Source organism: Podarcis gaigeae, assembly GCF_964106915.1.
Source record: "Podarcis gaigeae genome assembly, chromosome: 1".
Taxonomy (NCBI): domain Eukaryota; kingdom Metazoa; phylum Chordata; class Lepidosauria; order Squamata; family Lacertidae; genus Podarcis; species Podarcis gaigeae.
Genome location: NC_139678.1, coordinates 131,239,115 through 131,263,513, shown reverse-complemented (window position 1 = coordinate 131,263,513; position 24,399 = coordinate 131,239,115). Strand labels below are relative to the sequence as shown.

The window sequence follows — 24,399 nt, the reverse complement described above, 5'->3', positions numbered from 1 at the left end:
GCAGCCTGGAAGCTGCATCTTTGAGCCCCTGCACCACCATCATATGGGGACTTCCGAACAGCTCCTGAAGCCAGCCAGAGCCAACTCCTCCGGGCTGCTGAGACTGCCGCTGCTGCGTTTCCCGGGGACATTAGATGAAAGCCAGGAACATTCCGGGAATGGAATTTGTCCGGGGACTTATTCACAAATAAGACTGTCCCTGGGAAACGGGGACATCTGGTAATCCTGTCCAAGTGTCCCTATTTTCCTGGGACACCCCTCATTTAGAGAAGCCGTCCTGGTTTCTGATTTGATCCTGGAATATCCCGCTTTCCCTTAGGACGTCTCTATTTTCATTGGATAAACGTTGGAGGATGTGGAGTTATCCAACCCCCAAGCCATCTGAAGGCAATCCTGTATAGGGAAGTTAAAAAAAAAAGTTTAATTATGTTTTATTATGTTTTTTATATATATTTATTATGTTTTTTATATATGTTGGCTGCGAGGGCAAGCCAGTAAGATACAGTGGTGCCCCGCAAGACGAACGCCTCGCAAGACGGAAAACCCGCTAGACGAAAGGGTTTTCCGTTTTGGAGGCGCTTCGCAAAACGAATTTCCCTATGGGCTTGCTTCGCAAGACAAAATGTCTTGCGAGTTCCTGCGGGTTCCCCCCCTTCCCCCCTTTTCCTAAGCCGCTAAGCCGCTTATCAGCTGATCCACTAAAAGCCGCTAAACCGCTAATAGCGCTAATCCACTAAGCTGTCAATGGGCTTGCTTCACAAGACGAAAAAACCGCTATACGAAGAGCCTCATGGAACGGATTAATTTCGTCTTGCAAATTGAAGCTTTCTTTGTTAGGCCGAATTGCTGCTATTAAGATGAATGTATTGCCAAAGATGTTGTTTTTGTTTCAAACATTGCAAATTGTGGACAAGACGGAGTGTTTCCGGAAGTGGCAGAGAGATATTTCTAAATTTGTCTGCCAGGGCAAAAAGCCCAGAATTAAGTATAGGATATTAACTGATGCGAAAGAAAGAGGGGGCTTCGCCCTGCCAGACTTAAAATTGTACTATGAAGCCGCAGCTTTCTGCTGGCTAAAAGACTGGCTACTTCTTGAAGACACTGATGTGTTGGATTTGGAAGGTTTTAACAATGCTTTTGGCTGGCATGCATACTTATGGTATGACAAAGTTAAGATCAATAAGGCCTTTAAGAACCATATTGTCAGGAAAGCAGTATTTAATGTCTGGACAAAATACAAAGACTTATTGGAAAACAAAACTCCGAGGTGGCTGTCCCCTCTGGAAGCCAAGGCCCGAAAAAGACCCAATATGGAGGTCAAATGGCCAAAATATTGGGAAATATTAGAAAAAGACGGTGACAATTGGAAATTGCAGAGTTTGGAGAAAATGGAGGGTAAAGTGCGAGACTGGTTACACTACGCCCAGATTAAAGAAGTTTTTAAAAATGACAAAAAACTAGGGTTCCAGGTGGAGAAATCGAAGTTGGAGACAGAACTGTTAGAACCAAAGACTAAGGTACTATCAAGAATGTATAACCTGCTGTTAAAATGGAATACACAAGACGAACTGGTTAAATCTGCTATGATAAAGTGGGCACAGGATATTGGGCATAACATTATGTTTTAGGACTGGGAAAGGTTGTGGACCACTGGGTTGAACTTCACTGCATGTAATGCTTTGAAGGAAAATGTAATGAAAATGATATATAGATGGTACATGACCCCAGTTAAACTTGCCAAAATATACCATTCGTCTGATAATAAATGTTGGAAATGTAAGGAAAATGAAGGAACATTCTTTCACCTCTGGTGGACCTGCCCTAAAGTGAAGGCCTTCTGGGAAATGATATATAATGAGCTGAAAAAGGTATTTAAGTATACCTTCACCAAGAAACCAGAGGCCTTCCTCTTGGGTATTGTCGGCCAGGGGGTGTTAAAGAAGGACCGAACATTTTTTATGTATGCAACAACAGCAGCAAGGATACTTATTGCCAAGAACTGGAAGATTCAAGATCTACCCACACTGGAAGAATGGCAGATGCAGCTGATAGACTATATGCAACTGGCAGAGATGACCGGCAGAATCCGAGACCTGGGAGAAGAAAGGATGGAAGAAGATTGGAAGAAATTTAAAATTTATCTACAAAAATATTGTAATCTGATTGAATGTTAAGAAGGATGTTTGATCATAAATAATTGGCCACCACTAAACTAGATTGAAATTAGATGATAAGTGAGATTAAGGAAAAGACCAATCCTTTGGGAGAACTATTAGATCATATTTAAATGAGTGGATATAAGATTGAAAACAAGATGATAATTTGCTTGGAAAAACTTTTTAACAATGTAAGTGGGAGCGGGAGACGTGAGGAAGTCCAAATGAGTTATGGAATTTTGTGTATGACATAAGCATTGTTGTTTGTTATTTATGCTTTTTTCTTATAAAAATCCTTAATAAATATTTATAAAAAAAAAATCGTCTTGCAAGGCACCACTGTATGTGGGGTATAAATAGTAAAATTATCCTTATGGGATGGGATGTCCCTATTTTCATCAGAGAAATGTTGGAGGGTATGAAAGCTGGGGTGGTGAGGGTAATGAAGGGACCCCAGGGTCATTTAGTCCAAGCCCTTGCATTGCAAGAATCTCAACACGCAGTCCCCCCTCCAATCTGAAACCATCCTGGCAGTGGCAGACCTACATTTTGGGGACCCTGACGCTTGAACTGTTATGGGGGCACCTTCACAAAGAGCAACAAAGCCTGGGTAACCACAGTTATCTTCTTCAGTGGCAATGTTCCATGGCAGATGTCCACTAATTATTATTTTTTAAAAAAACAAACTACCACATCTCAGATGTTGATTAAAATTGCTACGCTGGATTATCTCATATTACATGAAGCACTATTTTTTTCTGGTTTTTCTAGCAACATATTCATGTTCAGTTTCATCATATGGAAATGTGAATCGTCCTGGAAAATGCAGATATAAACTCAGTTCATTTGCTAGTGGAACGTGTTTACTGGAGGAAGCATTTTTGCTCCTTTCTCCAAGTTATTTGATGAATTGCTGAATAAAGGTGCAGTAGTGTGCTGATCAGAAGGTCGGCGGTTCAAATCCCCGCGACGGGGTGAGCTCCCGTTGCTCGGTCCCTGCTCCTGCCAACCTAGCAGTTCAAAAGCACGTGACAGTGCAAGTAGATAAATAGGTACCGCTCCAGCGGGAAGGTAAACGGCGTTTCCGTGTGCTGCTCTGGTTCGCTGGCCGGAAGCTGTTCGCCGGCTCCCTCGGCCAGTAAAGCCGAAATGAGCGCCGCAACCCCAGAGTCGGCCACGACTGGACCTAATGGTCAGGGGTCCTTTAGTGTGTGTGCTTGCTTTAGATATAGCAACAGTTTGGGGCATTAATTAGGCTCTGCACTTACTTTCTGGTTCCTGCAAAGGCTGTTGCTATGGAAGGGGTGGGTGGGTTAAATGAGTTTAAGATAAAGTACTAAGAAAGATTGCTCACTAGAAGGACAGATCGTGAAGCTGAGGCTTCAATACTTTGGCCACCTCATGAGAAGAGAAAACTCCCTGGAAAAGACCCTGATGTTGGGAAAGATGGAGGGCACAAGGAGAAGGGGACGACAGAGGATGAGATGGTTGGACAGTGTTCTCGAAGCTACAAACATGAGCCTGACCAAACTGCGGGAGGCAGTGGAAGACAGAAGTGCCTGGCATGCTCTGGTCCATGGGGTCATGAAGAGGCGGACACGACTAAACGACTAAACAACAACAACTAAGAAAGATTATTAGGTCTGATTCACACATGCAGGCAGATGGATGCGTACCTCTTCCTGGCGCAACCTGACGGGTGGCTAAAATTTCGGGTGGCAATTTTCCAGGAAAAAGGGAAAGGCATCACCTGGAAAAAAACTGGACAAAATTTGCGATTGCTCATTTAAATGTATAGATGCCAGCTCAGAAATATATTCAATACCATACACCTGTGCACAGGTGACCTGCCTGCTGTGGTTAAGTCTTTGCCTTCCCTTCTTAGGGGTCTTTATCTTTAAGATGGACTTAGACCAAGCAGCCCTTCCCACAGAGGCCTCCCTCAAATGGAGGACCATCCTCTGTCTGTCCTCTGACGGCTCTCCAAAGAGATGACGATGCTGAAATAAAGCAAGAGACCTTATTCACATCTCAAGCTGTTCATGTGAAGAGCAGCTACCACACACTCTAGCAATGTCCATCCTTTTTATCAGTATTTTAAGGACAGCTCTTTCTTAAAGCGCAGCACAGTGACTAAGTATGTTGAACTTGTACTCCCTGTTTCTCCTTTCCTTTTTCAGCTTTTAGTTTTACCTATCTGGCTTTCTTTTGGCATCATTTTTTTTTTTTATGTTGCCTTGAGACATTTTTTTGAATAATTAATTGCAAATTCAATTAATAATCAAAACCATACTAATAAAAACCAGATTTATTTTATTTTATTTTATTTTTTGCCGTTCCCATGAACTTACCAGGTGGCCTTAAGAAAGCCACAATCTCTAAGCCTCAGTTCTTTGTCTCCAGCAGGACACTGTTCTCCCTTACACAGGGATTGTAAGGATTACAGAAACAATATTTGTGTAGTGCTTGGACGTGCAGGGAGCAGTATACAAATACTTCGTTTTATTGTTTATGGTGACAGGAGAACACCGATGGAAACACAGAGGACCATGCTCAGAGGACCATGCAGCTGACGTTGTGCTCCAAACAGCAATGCCAGACAGCTATTTGAGGGTGTAGGTGCTGCTGATGGAACAATTCTAGCCCCAACTCCCTAGTGTGACAGTGTAAGAATCTGCATCATCACAATTCCTTTTAATTTCAGATTTGGGTAATTATGTGCCTATCAATTTGGAAGTGGAAATAGTCCCATCACAAAATAAGGTTGTGGTTTCTGCGTACTTAGGGTGCACAGAAGAACCTTACTAACTCTGTAATGAAAAACACATTTTTTTGGGGGGGGGGGACCTCAAATAAATGGTCCCAGAAGGGCTTGTGCTTAGTGACTTCAAGGACCTATGGAATGTTAAAGTCAGTTGAGACGTGGAATGTTGAGGGCGTCTTTCTTCCCCCCCCCCAAGGAAAATGGAAGCAGAGAATTGGTTTACTTGAGGCTCAGGCAGCTTATAGTATCCTGACAGAGGTGGGGATTAGGGGTGGGTGCGCAGATGTCTTTAAAAAGCCCCTCCTTGAAGCACACATGGATGTTTCAAGTGACAGCAAAGGGAAGGGGAAAGGGCTTGATTCTAGGCACAGCAAGAGTCAATGCTGCTGATTCACTGGGTCAAAAAAATATATGAGAATAAAAATCTGGTTCACACCCACCCACCCCAACCATGCTACTATGTTTGGCTATGAAATACAAATCAGGCAGCCCAAAATGCAAGGAAATTAAGCAAAGGGAACTGTAGTACTTGGATGAAGAACAGTATATAAATTTAATAAATAATAATTTAATAGATAAAAGAAGCAAAAGCCACTCATCTGTTTTGTGTATTAAATGTGAACATGCAAGATAAATTGACTTCAATAAAGCTTCAAATGGAATTTGTTTATTTATGAAATGTTTGCAATTGCCTGGCCCATTAGAAAAACACACACCAAATAATCAAATTGATCATCCAATTATTGATGCTTGCATAAAGCCTGGTGCTGCGCTTTGAAGGCCATATAATCAGCTGATTGTCTGGACTTCAAAATGCCCTGCACATCTCTTTAAAAAAAAATAATTAAAATTGTTTTCAGTTATATATATTTCAATAGTTTTACAATCATTCTAACATTTAAAAACTTCTTCCTTCCTTCTCTTTCTGCATTTCCTTAAATTTGTTTTACATTTCCTGCATAGCCTAAATTAACTTATTCTTTTATTCATCTACTTTAAATAGATACTCTTATGAAACTGCAGGTTATTACAATAATCCTGCCAATGTCCTTATCTCTTTACCATTTGTCTGTAGACATTCAATAAACCATTTCCATTCTTTTAGCCCTGCATATCTCTCTGCAAGCCCAGGATTTTGCAGAATGGACCAGTAGGTAGTGCCTGCAAACGTTTTGGTCCTGCAGCTGAGCATGGCTTGGCCAAAGAGACCTCATTAGTCCCACAGGTCAGAGATGCCACACTCTGGCTACAGCTAAGGAAAACCAGAGCCAAGAGTGCCAGCTCTCCCTCACTGTTTTCATAGAAGACCACCAGCTTCTTTGAGTGACAGACAAATCACAACCTTCCATATTCCATTACTCATGCTGCCACTGAAAGGCCTCAAAAATGGCATTAGTCAAGGTGGACATTTGAGGTACCAAATCCAGCTCTCCAAGTGTGCAGCAGGAAAACTCTCCAGTAGGATTGGTTTGGTGCTGAACTGTCATCGCGGTTTCGTGGGATGCCAATTTCGTTAGCCACTTTGAGCCAGCTGCCAACAGAAAGTCAAAGATAGAAGTCTAAAGGAGAAGCAAAGAAGAAAGTAAACAGTTTCCATCATATATGAAATATGCAAAATTGCTAAGAAAGTATTAGAAGTCACCCCAGAACTGGCCCTACTAAACATCTTCCAAGACAATAATGCCCACTCACAACACAAAGAACTCATAACCCACCTACTCTCAGCAGCCAGAAGTATCATAGCCAGACACTGGAGAGACCTGTCAGGAGTAAGCACGGACCAGGCATGGCCAAACTTGGCTGTCCAGCTGTTTTGGGACTACAACTCCCACCATCCCTAGCTAACAGAATCAGTGGTCAGGGATTATGGGAATTGTAGTCCCAAAACAGCTGGACAGCCAAGTTTGGCCACCACTGGCATAGACCAATGGTACCAAATAGTATGGGAAACAGCCTAGAAAAACTAACCAATAAACTGAAGGAGCGTCTCCACCTCCATCGTTCTGCCCGGACACTGAGGTCCAGCACCAAGGGCCTTCTGGCGGTTTCCTTGCTGCGAGAAGCCAAGTTACAGGGAACCAGGCAGAGGGCCTTCTCGGTAGTGGCGCCCGCCCTGTGGAACGCCCTCCCACCAGATGTCAAAGAGAAAAATAACTACCAAACTTTTAGAAGACATCTGAAGGCAGCCCTGTTCAGGGAAGCTTTTAATGTTTAATAGGTTATTGTATTTTAGTGTTTTATTGGAAGCCGCCCAGAGTGGCTGGGGAAATCCAGCCAGATGGGTGGGGTATAAATAATAAATTATTATTATTAATTATTATTATTATTATTATTATTATTAACTGACATGGGGATAAATAGAAGAAAACATCTTCACCCCGGTATGGCTCCCCTTTATCACATACACAGCCCAACAAGACAACGACAAGAACTCGCCAACAGCATTCGAATCAAGCTGGCTAACCTGATCCAAAAACACCCACCCACCCCACTCACACACAAAAACAAATTTCACTACAGCCAACCAAAGACAACCAACCACACCCTGGGCCACCCCCAACCTCTCTCACCACCAAAGGAATACAAGCGAATAGGAAAGAGAACCCACACGAGCGATGCTGACACAAAAATCCCACACGTACACTAAGAAGAAGAATTGAAGCATTGCCAGCAAATCCCACCCCACTCACCATTCCCCCTTCCCCCTCAATAATAATAATAATAATAATAATAATAATATTTATTTATATCCCGCCCTCCCCAGCTGAAGCTGGGCTCAGGGCGGCTAACAACAATCAAAATAATCCAACATTCTAAAAACATTCATTATAAAATTAATTAAAATCAAATTAAATCAAATTGATGGCAACCATTAAGCAAAATTCTGTGCAGATTGCCAGAGGAGGGGGTCAGGCTGCGCCCTGACCAAAGGCCTGGTGGAACAGCTCTGTCTTGCAGGCCCTGCGGAAAGATGTCAAGTCCCGCAGGGCCCTAATCGCTTGTGATAGAGCGTTCCACCAGATCGGGGCCAAGACCAAAAAAGCCCTGGCTCTGGTTGAGGCCAGACTAACCTCTCTGTGGCCTGGGATCTTCAGGATGTTTTTATTTGCAGACCGTAAATTTCTCTGTGGGACATACCAGGAGAGGCGGTCCCCCTTTTCTTCCTAACATAACATTGTTTGTAACTCTAATGTCTCACAACCAATGGAACTGATCTGTAGAAAACACAACTTGAAAAAAACAGACAAGGCATGGAGAACTAAGAAATCTTATTTATATAAAAGGTGAAGGAACAGCAACTGCCACCCAGGCTCTACCTTAAGAAAATCTGCTTAAGATTATAGAATCATAGAATTGTAGAGTTGGAAAGGGACCCTGAGGGTCATCTGGCCCAACCCCCCTGCAATGCAGGAATCTCAACTAAGCAAGCATGATACATGGCCAGCAAGAACACTCTCTACATCTGATAAAACAAAGTTCCTGTTAAGAAGTACTATACACCCCAAATACCCAAACAAACAAACAAAGTAAGCAGTTTCCATGTCACTGAAAACAGATTGTGGGTTTCAGCTAGGATAAGCCCCTGCTCATTTCGGCCCCGCCCAACAATGGCTGTGTCCTTGCCTTAGGGGGTGTGTGTGTGTAAAATATTAACTGTGGAAGGAGTTAAGAAATGTCACCACACACATTTTCCCCCATCCCCTTGTTCATTCCTTTGTCTTTCCTGAAGTGTGGCTTAGTTTTCTAAAATCTAAGGCAGGAGTACACAGAAGTTAGATCTGGATCAACTGGGAGATTTGCTGAAGATTTGCAAGGATTTCTGATTCCTGGCTGTTTAACAATCGTAGTGAGGATAATCTCCCTTTGACCCTCCCCTGATGAAGAATAGTACCGTCCGTGGATATAGAAGTGTTCTGCATTATGAATGAATGATCATTTGCCAAGGAGATTTCAAAGGGAGACTTCAGGGTGTATCAGGTGAATTAAAACTAGTACTGGTGTTTGATTCTATTCATTTGGTCTAAATAGAGATAACAGGTTCGTGTCCCTCTTAGCATGCTAAGATGATTATGCTATCACCAGTTACTGCTATTGTAAAAGGCAGGGGTCACCTGTGGGTGCCTGCAAAGGCTTTCACAGGTGTCCCAGATATTGAGCTTTAATTATTTTATTTTTTTAAGTAAGTCTCAAACCCTCCTAGGAAGAGAATTGTGGGGCAAAATGTGCAGGTACCTTCTCTGTGAAATTCAACTGTGTGTGAGGTGACCATTTTTCCTAGGACTGTTGTCATTAGACAACATAAGTGTGTGTGTGTGTGTGTGTGTGTGTGTGTGTAATCAACATTGTGTTATCTCCACAATCAGGACCAGCAGGACATACCTGACTTCTCGTGGTAAGCATGGGGGTAGTTGTCTCTCTAATTTTATGTTATTCCCCACCCCATGGCAGCTATTTTTTGACTGGTGCCTCCAACCCTGTCTCAAAATTTGAAATGTGACCCCTGGCACTTATTTTTTCCCCAATTTTTTTTATTGATTTTCCAAAATTTTAAACAAACAAGCAAACATAAATAATAACTGAACTTGGTCCAACCTTAATAACATTGTTAAATGACTTCCTCAAATTCCCTTGACTGAATTTCATGATCTATCATTGTAACGGTTTTCCAAAACAAAATCTCATAAAATTTACTTATTCCTCTTAACATCTTTGTCTCTTTTCATCTTAACTTTAAACATATTGTTCTATAACTTCTCATATTTAAATCCTTAGCCTATCTATCTTTTTGCAAGTATTTCTATTTAATTTATCTTAGTATATTTGAGTAAATAGTCTTTGAAATTCTTCCATTCTTCCTGGTGCTCCTCCTCCTTCTGGTCACGGATTCTTCCGGTCAGGTCGGCTAGCTTCGAAAATTCCATCATCTTCATCTGCCATTCCTCCACTGCTTCTTGTGCCCTGGTGCTTATTTTGCATACATTTAACTCTAGTGGAACTGTGCTTTTTGCATGTCCTTGCCATTTTACTCACAACTCTTACATCATACATTAAAGCACTGTTGTACCACTTGAACAGTCATGGCTTCCCCAGAGCATTCTGGGAAATGAGGCGTGTTCTGGGGGCTGAGAGTTGCTTTGGGACCGTTCCTAGAGTGGTTTAACAATAAATCCTCCTTCCAAGGGGACTTTGGGAATCGTAGCTCTGTGAGAGGAATAGGGGTCTCCTACCAACTCTCAGCCACCTTAGCAAGCTACAGCTCCCAGGATTCCTTGAGAGGAAACCATGACAATCAGAGCAGTACAAATTCACACAAGATAGCTAACCGCACATGCACAAAGGTCTCTGAATACCAAGTAGGAATATAGCTGTTACCTTGGTGGTTTCTGGAGGAGTCTGGCAATAGGGTGCTGGAATAGTCATTTGGTGCAAATCCTCGCAGAGCTCTTCTTAAGTTCTTAGTTCAGGACACCAATTCCAGCTCATTTCTTCTGGATGTTGCCCCATGGCTCCAAATACTGAGAGTTTGCTGTCTGCACCTCCATTGACTCACCAGCTTTCTTCTCCCTGTAAAGTGAAAAAGATCACTAGTTGGGATTGTGGTTTTTTTAATGGCTAGGCTCTTGTGTCTTTTAACCCCTGAGTCAAAAAGCAGAAATTTAGCAGGAGGAGCCTTCCAGTGCCAGAGAAAGCTGCAGATGCTGTTTTGTTTTGCCTTTCTTGCAAGCTCTGAGAGGAACAGAAGACTTGTTTTCTTCTATTTTATTATTTTTGGGAGGGTGTTGGAGAGGTGGGCATGTTTAGCCTGGAGAAGAGGAGGTTAAGGGGTGATATGATAGCCATGTTCAAATATATAAAAGGATGTCACATAGAGGAGGGAGAAAGGTTGTTTTCTGCTGCTCCAGAGAAGCGGACACGGAGCAATGGATCCAAACTACAAGAAAGAAGATTCCACCTAAACATTAGGAAGAACCTCCTGACAGTAAGAGCTGTTTGACAGTGGAATTTGCTGCCAAGGAGTGTGGTGGAGTCTCCTTCTTTGGAGGTCTTTAAGCAGAGGCTTGACAACCATATGTCAGGAGTGCTTTGATGGTGTTTTCTGCTTGGCAGGGGGTTGGACTCGATGGCCCTTGTGGTCTCTTCCAACTCTATGATTCTATGATTCTATGATTCTAGGTGGGAAGAGTCAGTGGTTAAGAGTGGTAGACTCGTAATCTGGGGAACTGGGTTCGCTTCCCCGCTCCTCCACACACAGCTGCTGGGTGACCTTGGGCCAGTCACACTTCTCTGAAGTCTCTCAGCCCCACTCACCTCACAGAGTGTTTGTTGTGGGGGAGGAAGGGAAAGGAGACTGTTAGCCGCTTTGAGACTCCTTTGGGTAGTGATAAAGCGGAATATCAAATCCAAACTCTTCTTCTTCTTCCAACGTTTTGGTGAGGTGATCTCAAAAATAGCCAACATTGCTCCAGCCAGACGTTGTTGGACTACAACTCCCATCATCCTGAGCCCTGCTAGCTGAGCCTGATGGGAGTCGGAGCCCAACAGCATCTGCAGGGCACCCTGCCATTAACAGAAGTAAAATGAAATGTTATCTGTTCTGAGCTGGAGGAACAATGTGGGCTGTTAAACAAACGCATGTTACTGCGGGAAAGATAAATAAGTAGAGGAACACTCCTTCCTATTGGGCAACTGGTTTGGAGTAGCCCGGCATGTGTGAGCAAGCATAAACAGAATCATTTCTATCTAGGGCAAGTGACAACTCAACTATTGGATAGCGGAAGTGGCGGGCAAGAGTGAAAGAGTTAAGTTTCTTGGAGCAGACTGGGAAGGACAAAGGCACATGTTGAAAGGTTAATAGGTTATACAGTACCTTAACCTTTCCACTTCACTAACCTGATGTGTTTCTTCTCTCCCATTCAGGCTGCTTTAAGCCAGCCTCCCAGCATAATAGACAGCATGTTTATAAAAATCAGACTGATGTAACATTAAGCCTTTCTCAAGCTGTTTACACTCTGGAGGTGAATTAGGACTGGCACTTTGTTTTGCTTCGTTTCGTGTGTGTTTTATTTTTTTAAAAAAACATGTTAGTAACGCGGTTCTGTACAGATTATGGCAAGCAGGTCTGTCTTGGCAAATGTGCTTTTGCACCAGGGTGTTCCTGTGTGGGGTTTTTGTTAGGGATGTTTTTAAAAAATCTGTTTCGCAAACCGAAGAAGCTGGAGGATTCGGTACTGAGCTGCTTTGCAGAAGGTGCATTGGAAAGTGGGCCAAAGAGCTCCATCTGTCCTAGAAGGAAGGCATGCAGACTGGTTCTGAGCTTCTTCTTCTTTCTTCTTCGGTGATCACTCTTAGCCAAGTAAGGCTGTCTTCCATAAACACAGTTCTAACAATGAGTCCGTAAGTGATTGTGGAGGCCAATTCTGGATCCACACGTCCTTCCACAGTGGGGACATGGGTTTCTGGGTAGGAGTTGATCACGGTGAGGGTTTGCCAAGCGTGCCTTCCTCTTAGCACATTTCTCCCTTTCGTCCTGAGTTTGAGCGTCTTCAAAGCCCATGACACCTTTGGTAAAGGCTGTTCTCCAATTGGAGCACTCACAGGCCAGTGTTTCCCAGTTATCAGTGCTCATACTACATTTTTTAAAGGTTTGCCTTGAGAGCAGCTTTAAACCTCTTTTGTTGTCCTCACCTGAATATCCTCCCCATACCTGTTAGGAACTTGTTGTGTTCCTGTGCAATCTCCATTCTTAAGTTGGGAATAGAGTGCCGGTAGTTGCTTTGGAAGATGATAATCAGGCATCTGGACAACATGACCAGTCCAACAAAGCTGATATTGAAGAATGATATTTGCTTCTTCCAGTACAGTGTCAATAGTTTGCCTGTCTTCCCAAGTGATGTGTAACATTTTTTGAATATTTGTGGTTCTGAGACCCTGGCTCAGCAATGCACTTGATGGGTGGCCTTCAGCAAGTCCGCCTCAGTTGTCTTTCTGTAAAATGGGAGTTACTGCATGGATTAAGATAAGGAAACGTCAACCTTACCAACCCCAAGTGTTGGGGCAACCTACAAATCAAAGTCAATAAACAAGCCAGGCAGTGAGCAGGATCTGTCTGGGCATGATGCAGATATCTTTCTGGCAGTGAGTCTTAAACTGAGTGTGCGATGAAAGAACTCCTAGTGTGCTGTGAGAAATACATTAATTAAATAGTTAAAGTCGACTTGTGGGCTCAACGTAGCCACCCACAGACGAGGCCGCAGGATTAATTGCATGGGTCTTACCACCTGTGAATTAGGTGGGGATAATTCTGTCATGTCTGTGTTCAGTCATCCCTGGTGTGTATGAGTTGCAAATTGGTACTTCACCTTCTCTTGAACAAGAGGGATATCTCCCAGAACAAGAATTACATGGAAATGTGAGCAACACAGCATTACTCAGAGTAGACCCACTGCAGTTAATAGACCTAGCTTGTCATGTTCACAGAACAGACTCACTCAAATTGCAGTAAAACATAGTGGAATAGTACCCAATAGGTGTGGGTCTTCGGTGAGAAGGTGCCCCTTCCTCTTGCATATTGTCAGGTCTGCCTCTAGATCCCAGCTCACAGAGGACCAGCGCCCGGTGGATATAATGTACAAAGTCTTTATTGAAGTTTAGTTTCCATTTCAAAGCTCTGGGCGCACAGACCCACGTCTTGACACTAGACCGGCTAAGTCCCCTCTGACTCACTGCTCCACCCACACCAGTTTAAGATTCTAGCCCAGCTCCACCTCTTACGCTGTTCTTTCCTTCGCTGGGTCCTTCTGCCCTCTGGGGTTTCCTCCTTCCTGGACTCCTCTGACGCTGAGCCCCCTGAGTCTTGTCCCTCCCTCCGGCGGGCTTTAGGACCTGGCTCCCTTCCCGGGCTCCCCGCTGTGCCGCGCTCCTGTACATTTGAACTTGGCGCGCGCGCCCAGCCGGTGACTTTCCTTCTGACCGTTTCCCCGCTTCCTGATGTGGGCGTTGCCAAACCTGACTCCTCTCCTCCCTCTGGTGGTGAGGACACTGGTCCCGACTCCTGGGACTCCCCCTCCCCACTGCGCTCTGGTGGAGACGCTGGTCCTGATCTCCAACTGCTGCTCAGGGACTCCCCGCTGGCCCCTTCCTCCTGGGGCTTCCCCCCTGGAACCCCCCTCGCTCTGGCCACCGGCGCTCCCTTCTGTGAGTCCTCCGATTCGCTAGAGAGGCTTGTGGAATAACTCTAGCCACTGTCACTGCCTGCGCCCCCCTCGTACTCCTCCTCCTCACTCTCCATTTGCTCCCCCTCCTGTGTCTCTCCTTCTGAACCCCTGACACATATGCTAAAAGAAAAAAAACAGCCTAACAGGAACATTAATGGGTAAAAATAAGCACATATTGCCTCTAGCCTAATAGCTATTAACTTGTACAAATGAAGAGAACATCAGTAGTGGTCGTCATGGCAGTAGTAAGGTCTAAATTCAGTTCAGATATGACCCAAACGTGGCCACGGGGTTAGAATCAGATCACTGTGGCCGTGGAAGAGCTCACATCTGATGTCTCTCTGGGGGGCCCTTACATTCCTCCCCCCCCCACCTCTCAGCCCCACAATCCCACAGTGCAATGCTAGATAGATCATTCTGCTGTGGTTCTATGGGAAATTCAATGTGTGAACTAAAGCCAGCTGCCACCAAAACCAGGTTACGTCACTAAAAGAGGAGGGGGGGTCCAGAGGACTGCCCGCCCCCCACAAAAAGAGCCCTGGAACCTATTAGATCCAGATCCAGAGAGTTGTCTCCCATGGTCGGAACCTCAGAAACAAGCTCGGAATCCAAATCTGGACCTACGCTGTGGCATAGCGTGGGGGGTGCAGGGGGCGCCGGCTGCACCGGGCGCAACATCTGGGGGTTAGGGTTAGGGGGCGCAAATTACTTGCCTTGCCCTGGGTGCTGACAACCCACGCTACGCGTCTGGACCTACGTGTGTATGGTGAGCACAGAAAGACGTCAGCTGATCTGTAATGCCCCACAAAGCATGCCGGCTACAATCAGAGCATTATGGCAGCTGGAACCTTTGTAAATTAAATCTTGATTCCTCATCTGAATATCCTCCCCATACCTGTTAGGAACTTGCTGCGTTCCTGTGCAATCACGCCCGTGTTTATTCAGAAGCAGACCCCACACAGTGTCTGTGGGGTTGATCAGAGCATCAGCCACCCTTTATTTGACCTTGTCTCCTTGTTGTATTGTGGCCCAGCTCCAGTGAGCAGGGCTGGGATGTTCTCCATCCTTACAGGTATTTAGCATTTCTCTTCTCTCATTAATGAGGTAATAAATATGTGGGTGGGGGGGAATCTGAGCAAAGCTCTATAGTGTATAGCATTAGATAACTGCCAAGCAGTTTCCATCCACTTCCTCCTATGTCTCCTATATTGCTTGCTATGAGTTAAGAGGATGGCAAACTAAGATGCCAGTTGATGGGATTCCCCCCCCCCCCATTCATAGCCTCTTGTTTGCAGAGGAAATGACTCTCCTCTCCAGAAAGGAGGAGGAGGACCAGTGAAGATCAGTGTGTGGGGCGAACTAGAAGCCCTAGATTGTTTCTGTACATCTCAATGGACTCCACAGGTGATTCCATTTCCAAACAGCCCTTTAATTAGCAGCACTCAGCACCTACCCAAGGGGTGCTAAGTGCTGCAAGCTGAAAAGGATTATTAGCACCTTTTCATGGGGCTTGATTTCTCTGGACAATGCGAGGACAGCCCCCCACTGTTGCTAGGGGAAGCCACAGGAGGAAAATTGCCCTAGATCTGTGTTGCTGGCAATTGCCCCAGTTCGCCACCTAGAGAATATGAAGTTTCAGTACTTCATCCTCCAATTATCCTAGCAGGTTCCTTCTACCACTTCCAAAATACAGGCTGAGGCCAGGTGTGTGCAAAGCCTTGGATACATTGCATGCTCTGAACTAACTGAAGGGCGGAAAAGGCTCCGTCAGTCTCATAAAGTGGCATATATCTGAAAGAGGCTGCTTCCACCCCCCACAAAATCACAAGGATGGGGAAATACCTCTCTGTTTATCCATCTTCCATTTCTTATTAAATTCTACTACTATTGGTTGCTTGCCACACACAAAAAAGTCTCAGAGTGACTTACAGAAACTGATAAGAGCATAAAGCATATAGAAAAGAAGTCATTAGAATATCTCATAGTTCGTGCATTGATGTTACCTCAATAACTCTTGCCTTGTTTTTCGAAATCAATGGGCAGGACCTTCCCCAGACTGGAAGGCACTGTGGGAAGGCTCTTGCTCAGGGCTAATGCTCCTGCTATTCATGCAGGTCCCGGGTTCCAGGTGGCCTCTCTTGGCAGGGGCTGGGAGGGACCTCTGCCTGAAATCACAAAGCGCCACTGCCTGTCAGTGTAGACATTGCTGAGTGAGATGGATCAATTTGTCTGGTTCAGTATAAAACTTGCTCACCAAGGGCAAAATTAACTTACGGAATTTGGTGCTACGAGACACAGTGGACTGAGCACGATTTATCTGTTAATCCACTTCCTCCATTCAGAATAGACTGGAGCAGTTCACACCTGCTTGTATTTGAATTTAGGTAAGAGGAGGAACTTCAGCCTTTTCTGTTTCTGCAAGCAGGCATCCCCCTTTCTGTTTGCCCTGCCTCATTTGTTGATTCTATTGTGCCCATGAGGTCCTGGCAGGGCACACACACAGATACCTGTCAGTGGCGTAGCGTGGGGGGTGCAGGGGGGCCCGGCCGCACCGGGCGCAACATCTGGGGGGGGGGGCGCGCTCGCACTCGCAGCTCTCTGCCCCTACCTGGCTCACTCTCTCTCTCTCACTGCAGTGCTGGCTGTGCAAATCCGATCCGAGTCGCCGGGTCGCCGCCCACTGTGGAGGGGGTGGGTGCCAGGCGTGCGGAGCGGAGAGAGAGCGAGGGACTATCTGGGGGAGGGACAGTGCAGCGGCCGCCCAGCGCAGCGCTGAGCACGGGAGAGAACCACACCAGACCAGCCCAGGCAGCAGCAAGAAGAAACTGGCAGCAGCAGCAGGTTAGGGGTTAGGGGGCGCAAATTACTTGCCTTGCCCCGGGTGCTGACAACCCACGCTACGCTGCTGATACCTGTGCACACACAAAGAAAATCCACACCCAAGAAGAGTGCAAAAGCTCCCAGTCAGGCAGCTGAAATTTTGCTTGTGTGGTTTTCTGGGTTTGTGCACACACAAAAAAGCCACCATAAATTCACAGCACACACTTTTCAGATGGTTGGTATAGTTTGCTTGTGCAGTTTTCTGGTTTTGTGCACTTTGAAGGATGGTGCCTATGCTCTGCCTTCATAGCGCCAGATTCCATGTCAGCATCAAGGCCGTGCGCAGAGGCAGTTCCTGTTCTCCACTGGTGGGGGGATTATTATTATTACTTACTTAAATTCCTCTGCAAAGTGCTATGGGTGCCAGTAAACATCAAATACATAAATAGCAGCAACAACACAATTTGAAGGGAAAACAGTCAGAGCTTTGTGGCGCATTGGAAGACCAGCAAAAATTCTATGGCGGCAGTTCCCAAACTCCCCACCCTGGTGGAGCACATGAAAATTACTAATGGTCTTGGCGGAGCACCTGATTATTTTTTTCCTTGCCTTTTGTAGCAATCCTATTGCATTGTGCTAGATGCAGTTGGTTGTTAATCATATTGTTGTCGCTCCTTTTATTGCATTGCATTTTATGGTATTACTATTTGCAATTCGCTGGAAGTCCTCTGCGCTGGACCTGGAGGCTTCATTTAGCCACGTTGGCTAAGTGGGGGAGTTACTTATCCTTCCTAATTCTCCCTTGCAGCCCGCGTGTCTTCTTCACATCTCGTGGCAGCAGCCACTTTAAAGAGTAACCCCATTTACTATGGGGTGAAGTCTCCGCGTGGTTGGCATTCAACGAAGTTCCAAGCCGGGCAGACCCATGGAAGTCCGTGCACCAAGAACTCTGTCATGGTCATTAATACTGACGGCTCTACTCTGGGGCAAACTTCGTGGTGCCTCCCGCCCTCCGTGGTGTTGTTTTTGCAATTAAAGGACCCCTGCCTCAAATAAAGCATGGACGGGACTGGGATTTGCCAAGGGAGCTGGGAATTGCAGTGGAGGGGCGGGTCAGGGGGAGAGGGTCCCTTCCGCGTCGGGGCTGCCGCGGGCCCCTTTGCGCCGAGACGCACGTCTTCTCGGTCTCCCTCCCCGGCCCGGCTGGCCCCGACGCGGCTTCTTTCTGGCGCGGGGAGGGGGCGGCTCTGGGGCCAGTGCGTCGGCCGGCCTCCGGCGCGGGTGGGCGGGCCCCGTCGGGGCGGGTGGGCGGTCTTGGCGCGCAGGCACTAGAGCGCAGGTGGCTCCGGCTGGGCGCTGCATTCGCCGCCGGTGGCGCGTTTGGCGGGCTGCGCGCGTCCAGACAGCGAGCCGAGCCTGGCCGGCTTGGCGCTTGGTGCCGGAGCCTCGACCCGGCCGGAAGGAGCCTCGAGCGGGCTGTCGGACGCGGCCGAAGCAGCCAGGGCGGCATGGCAGGCGGCGGCGGCGGCGGCTCCTCGGCGACTCCACGCGGCCAGCCCAGCGCGCTGGCCGAGCCCCGCAGGCGAACGCTGCCCGCCGGAGAGTGACGGCCCCCGGGCCGGGCCAGGACGCGCGTCCCGCTTGCATGGCTCGCGTGCGCTCGGCGCGGAGGGACTTTGGCACCGCGGCGCCCAAGAAACTTTTCTCCCTGGCGATCCCGTCGGGGGACCTGTGAAGCGGAGTTTGCGAGCATGAGCCGGGAGAGAGCCGCCCCGGAGCCGCCTTGCTATGGAGTTTCGCCTCTTGGGTTGGTCGCGTCCCTCCGGGTTTTACCCCCCTTAAGACGCCCGGCCGGCCGGGGAACAGAAGCGCCCAGGTGCGCCTTCAGCCGGCGCTGAAGGACTTCGGGGTGACTGGCTTGGCGGGGCTCGGAGCGGACTGCGAGGGGGCGCCTCGCATCATGTGCGCCTTGGGCGACGCTGCTGCTGCTGCTGCTGCTGCTACGGGGACCCCCCGGCTCTCCTTCCCGGGACTTGATCCGAAGAGCTAAACCCAGCGCGCTCCCCCCTTCCCCATGGCCGGCCTCCGCGACGCGTGGCTGAGCCTCTTGCTGCTGCTGCTGCTGCTGCTTCAGGCTCCCGCTCCGTCGGCGGGCGCCTCCAAGGCCATCGTGTGCCAGGAGATCACGGTGCCCATGTGCAAGGGCATCGGCTACAACCTGACCTACATGCCCAACCAGTTCAACCACGACACGCAGGACGAGGCCGGGCTGGAGGTGCACCAGTTCTGGCCCCTGGTGGAGATCCAGTGCTCTCCGGACCTCAAGTTCTTCCTGTGCAGCATGTACACGCCCATCTGCCTGCTGGACTACGCCAAGCCGCTGCCTCCGTGCCGCTCGGTCTGCGAGAGAGCCAAGGCCGGCTGCTCTCCCCTGATGCGGCAGTACGGCTTCGCCTGGCCCGAGAGGATGAACTGCGACAAGCTGCCTGTCCTGGGCGACGCCGAGATGCTGTGCATGGATTACAACCGCACCGAGGCCGCCACCACCTTGCCCCCCTTCCTCAGCAAGCCCACCCGCCCCTCCAAAGGTGCCCACAGGAACCTGACCCCGCTGAACGGGGCCGGCTGCAAGCGGGCGTGCGAGTGCCGGGAGCCCCTGGTCTTCATCTCCGAAGAGTCCCACCCGCTCTACAACAAGATTGAGACGGGCCACGTCCGCAACTGCGCTGTCCCTTGCTTCCAGCCCTACTTCACCCAGGACGAGAAGACCTTTGCCACCTTTTGGATAGGCCTGTGGTCTGTCCTCTGCTTTATCTCCACCTTCACCACAGTGGCCACCTTCCTGATCGACATGGAGAGATTCAAGTACCCGGAGCGCCCCATCATCTTCTTGTCCGCCTGTTATCTCTTCGTCTCCATCGGCTACATCATCCGGCTGGTGGTGGGCCACGCCAGCGTGGCTTGCAATAAAGATTACAACCACATACACTACGAGACCACGGGCCCTGCCCTCTGCACAGTGGTCTTCCTCCTGATCTACTTCTTTGGCATGGCCAGCTCCATCTGGTGGGTCATCTTGTCCCTCACCTGGTTCTTGGCTGCCGGCATGAAGTGGGGCAACGAAGCCATCGCTAGCTACTCCCAGTATTTCCACATGGCCGCCTGGCTCGTCCCCAGCGTCAAGTCCATCGCGGTGCTGGCCCTGAGCTCGGTGGATGGCGACCCGGTGGCCGGCATCTGCTATGTGGGCAACCAGAACCTAGACAAGCTGCGGGGCTTCGTCCTGGCCCCCTTGGTGGTGTACCTGTTCACAGGGACCATGTTTCTGCTGGCCGGCTTTGTGTCCCTCTTCAGGATCCGGAGTGTCATTAAGCAAGGGGGCACCAAAACAGACAAGCTGGAGAAGCTGATGATCCGGATTGGCATCTTCACGGTGCTCTACACGGTCCCGGCCACCATAGTGGTGGCCTGCTACATTTATGAGCAGCACTACCGGGAAAGGTGGGAGACGGCGCAAAACTGCTCTTGCCCTGGGGAGAAGCCCAAGGTCAAGCCCGACTATGCTGTCTTTATGCTGAAGTACTTCATGTGCCTGGTGGTGGGAATCACCTCGGGGGTCTGGATTTGGTCGGGGAAGACCCTCGAGTCTTGGAGACGCTTCACAAGCAGGTGCTGCCGGAGCGGGAAGCCTGGGAGCACCGGCATGTACAACGAAGCCAGCGCAGCTCTGACGGCCAGGGGTGGCCTGCCGAACCCTGCTCCTTACCACAAACAAGTCCCACTGTCCCACGTCTGAAAAAAAGGGAGGGGGAGCAAAAAAACCCCCAAAGCACCTTACTTGGTCGTAGTTGGGAGCAGGTAAGCACAGTGTGACTTGAGCTCCCAGCTGCAAAAAGGTTTTGAAATAACCCCTGGAGCTTTGTTTTTTAACCTGTCATTTGGTCTGTCTGTGGTGAAACACTTTGCTCCATCTCCTGATGGAGACACAAAAGAGGGGTGTGTTCATGGGGGGGGGGGAATGGACACATTGCTTTGCCCATATTGCAAAATTGCAGGGTTTACTAAGAGCACGCTACAGCCTTGGGAATGCATTTTGTTTTTCCTGGGGAAGCGTGGAAGGAGCAAGCTAAGATCTAACTCTTTATGTGGGGTATGTGTGAATTAGTTTCCAGGTATAATGAAAAAAGCAGTCTTGGAGGATGCAGTTCTGAAGGGCAGGGGCTACTTTAGCCTTTCTCTTCCTGCTGTTTTTCCGCTCAGAATGAGTCCCGCCTCCCCCCCCCATCCCAATCAGTTTCCTCGCACCATTGGGAAAGTAGCTGAGGAGGAGCAAATGGGAGGAAAAGGAACATCCACTGTTCTTTGGCTTCTGCATTCCTATTCAGGATAGTGAAATCCTATACATGTTTACTTGGAAGCAAGTCCCATTGAGGTCGGTGTGTGTGTGCTTAAGAGCGTAAGAAGAGCACTGCTGAATCAGGCCAAAGGCACCTGCAGTCCAGCACCAGCTCTCACAGTGGCCAAGCAGACGCCCAGAGTGCAGCCAGAACAGCCCCAGCCCCGTGCGATTCCCAGCAACTAGTTTTCAGAGACATCCTTTGAGGGCAGCTTACTCTCCGTCCAAGTCTCTCCTGTATTCTGTGTCTCCCACACAATCTAGTTTGGTCCTTAGGACACTTACTATTTAATTGGTGAAATTATAATTTTAGATTCCTTTCCACTAGGTTGGGGTGGGCAGCTGCAGTCAGGCAAATGTTAAGTTTCCTGGTAGCAGAACTTTCTCACGCTACGTTGTCTGTTTCAACAAAACGTGCTACTGAAGTTTTCAGATATAAAGGGGTATCAATTTGGAGGGAGGCTCTGCTTTCAAAATGGGTGAGTTGTGGAGCTGAGATTGAGCAGAGTCTGGTTTCAGGTTTATTTCTGGATGGTGTAAGTCCACCATCATCAGTTTTTACGCATGCCTTTGCCAGGCGGCCTCATAAAGCCATTGGTGTATTAGTTTCTCTTCAGCATTCAAAATGAAAGTAGGAAGGGCTGCATGAATTCAGATGCAGACCAGAAGTCCTTGTTAAGCGCTGTACATGATTTCACAACATTTTGCAAATGAGGACTGTGCTTTTCTTAGCTGCAAGCCTGTGCATGTTTACTCAGAACTAAGTCCCATTGACTCAGTGGGGCTTACTCCCAGGAAAGTAGATAGAGGGTTTCAGCCCCATAGTCATTTTCAAAGATGTTAGTCTCTCTGTCTCTCCTATTCCAGTTCTACCTGCCCTGGTGGGGTGACAGATAACAGCAACAAGTTTTTTTAAGATTCATTTCACCGCAAATTCTCTTTTGACTCGAGGGACTGAAAAATCAGTTGACACAAGGTATGAAGAATTACTCAAGAGGTAAAGCTATAAAGAACCACAAAGAATCGATTTATGGCTTGGCACACTAGCAGTCTGATCCTCTGCAAGTTTGTTCAGCAGTATGTCTTCTTGAGTGTAAGGGGACTTACCTGAAAAGGTACTGGGCATGTTTTGGTTCCCTACTCTCTACCCCCCCCCCATCTACTGAAACAATGGTTCTTGGATAACAGGTTTTTAACATATGGCTGCCCTGAGTGAGGCTGGGTATGTATTTGTAAGGTATTGTTAATGCTAATCCCTCTCCGCCTCCCCCCCTTTAGAAAGTAGAGCTGTGCCCCTAGTGCAATCCCCATAAGATTGAATGCGTTGTGTGTTCCCCCCCCCAACAACAGCTGCAACTGCAGGGAACGACAATCAACACCCCTCCCTCCATTTCTAGCCTTTGAAGCAGTGGCAAAAGTCACCTTCTAAGGAAAGCTGTTCAGCTTTTAAACCTTAAATGCTGATACTTCTGTATTAACCCGAAACAATATTAGATATGGCAGTAGATCCCTAGCGCTGTATGTGTGTGTTGGTTTCTGTCGAGGGAGCCAGACCTCTTTCAGTGAAAAGTGTTAGCACTTCAGTTCTATATGGAAAAAACTTCATTCTGGTAATAAGATTTTTTTTTTGGGGGGGGCAGGATATTGAATTTGGATCTGCTTTACAAAGAGGTTGGTGAGTTTCTCCTGAACTCTGATTTACTCGCCTGCTCAGTTTGTGAACGGGCAACCTCCGGAGAATCCAAACCTCTTTGGCCTCCATACAAGGGTGGCATTCATACCACACATTTAAAGCAGTTGGCTTTCCCTAACAACCCTGGGAACTGTAACTTACACCCCAAAGAGCCACCATTTTCAGCACCCTTAGCAAACTACAGTTCTCCAGATTCATTGGAGGCAGCCGTGTGCTTTTAAAGTGTGGTGTGGATATGACCACCTAGGTTTGTGGGGAAGCAAATCCACCGCTCACCCATTTAGCTAGGGCTTTGGCACTGATCCTGCCCATGCTAAAACCCTAACCCAGAAAAAAAAAGCCTATTTCTAAGTGCTGGTTTCCATGTGCACAACTATCACTGCATAACTGCAGGATTATGTGTGACCTGGGCCTGTGAAGGATATCCATTACTGCTTAAAGTGGTAAAGTTTTCCACATCACTTCCCAAACCATTCCCCCCCACCCCCGCCCAATGGTTTTGGCTTTCCAATTTCAGTGGGGAAGTTAAGTATGTGCTTAACTCACTCTGTTCAAAAGCAACAGGACGTCAGGCTACAATCCTATATATATATGCGCACACTTACCGTGGAGTAACTGTTTGAGCTCATTGAGCTTTTATGTCTTGAGTAGACGTAACATGGTCTAAAGAATTTAAGCGGGGCTGGCCCACACCTCTCAAAATAAAACAGCATCTTTTCCATCCAGTTGCCAATGCATTTCTTTTACTAAGGTATCCATTGGCTGCCATGAGGTCACTTTGAACAAAAGCAACTCTTTCCAGGATCACTTGAGAGCCAGTGGTGGTGTAGTGGTTAAGAGCGGTAGTCACATAATCTGGGGAACCGGGTTCGCGTCTCCGCTCCTCCACCTGCAGCTGCTGGGTGACCTTGGGCCAGTCACACTTCCCTGAAGTCTCTCAGCCCCACTCACCTCACAGAGTGTTTGTTGTGGGGGAGGAAGGGAAAGGAGAATGTGAGCCGCTTTGAGACTCCTTAAAGGGAGTGAAAGGCGGGATATCAAATCCAAACTCTTCTTCTTCTTCTTCTTCTTCTTCTTCTTCTTGTTCCAGCCTCTGTTTCTTCATGCACACCTGCCCAGCAGTGGCTGCAATTGGAACATTTCCCCAGTGCCTTCCCTTAGGAAGGTTTCTTCTCATCTCATTTACTGGATGGGGAAAAGTGTGAACAGGATCGGACTCTTACATTAACCCAGCGGCACAGGAAACAGCTATGCTGGTGGAGCTCCCTGCCTGCTGGCAAGATAATGTGGGGAGGAGGGTTGCAAGATGATGCCAGAGCTTCCTTCTCTTTGGAGGCTCAGCTCCCACATCTGCT

The 24,399-nt window shown here is 47.7% G+C and overlaps 2 protein-coding genes and 1 long non-coding RNA gene across 5 annotated transcripts in view; all 3 read left to right on the top strand.

Annotated features, from left to right (window-relative positions):
* Window positions 1-24,399, top strand: part of PLEKHM3 (pleckstrin homology domain containing M3) — a 798,157-nt gene that overhangs the window by 96,882 nt on the left and 676,876 nt on the right. The window lies entirely within an intron of this gene.
* Window positions 1-24,399, top strand: part of LOC310833677 — a 244,055-nt gene that overhangs the window by 197,299 nt on the left and 22,357 nt on the right. The window lies entirely within an intron of this gene.
* Window positions 18,321-23,772, top strand: FZD5 (frizzled class receptor 5). Its single transcript, XM_083709303.1, has one exon. The coding sequence runs from the start codon at window positions 19,030-19,032 to the stop codon at window positions 20,749-20,751; it is 1,722 nt and encodes a 573-aa protein (XP_083565429.1). The 5' UTR covers window positions 18,321-19,029; the 3' UTR covers window positions 20,752-23,772.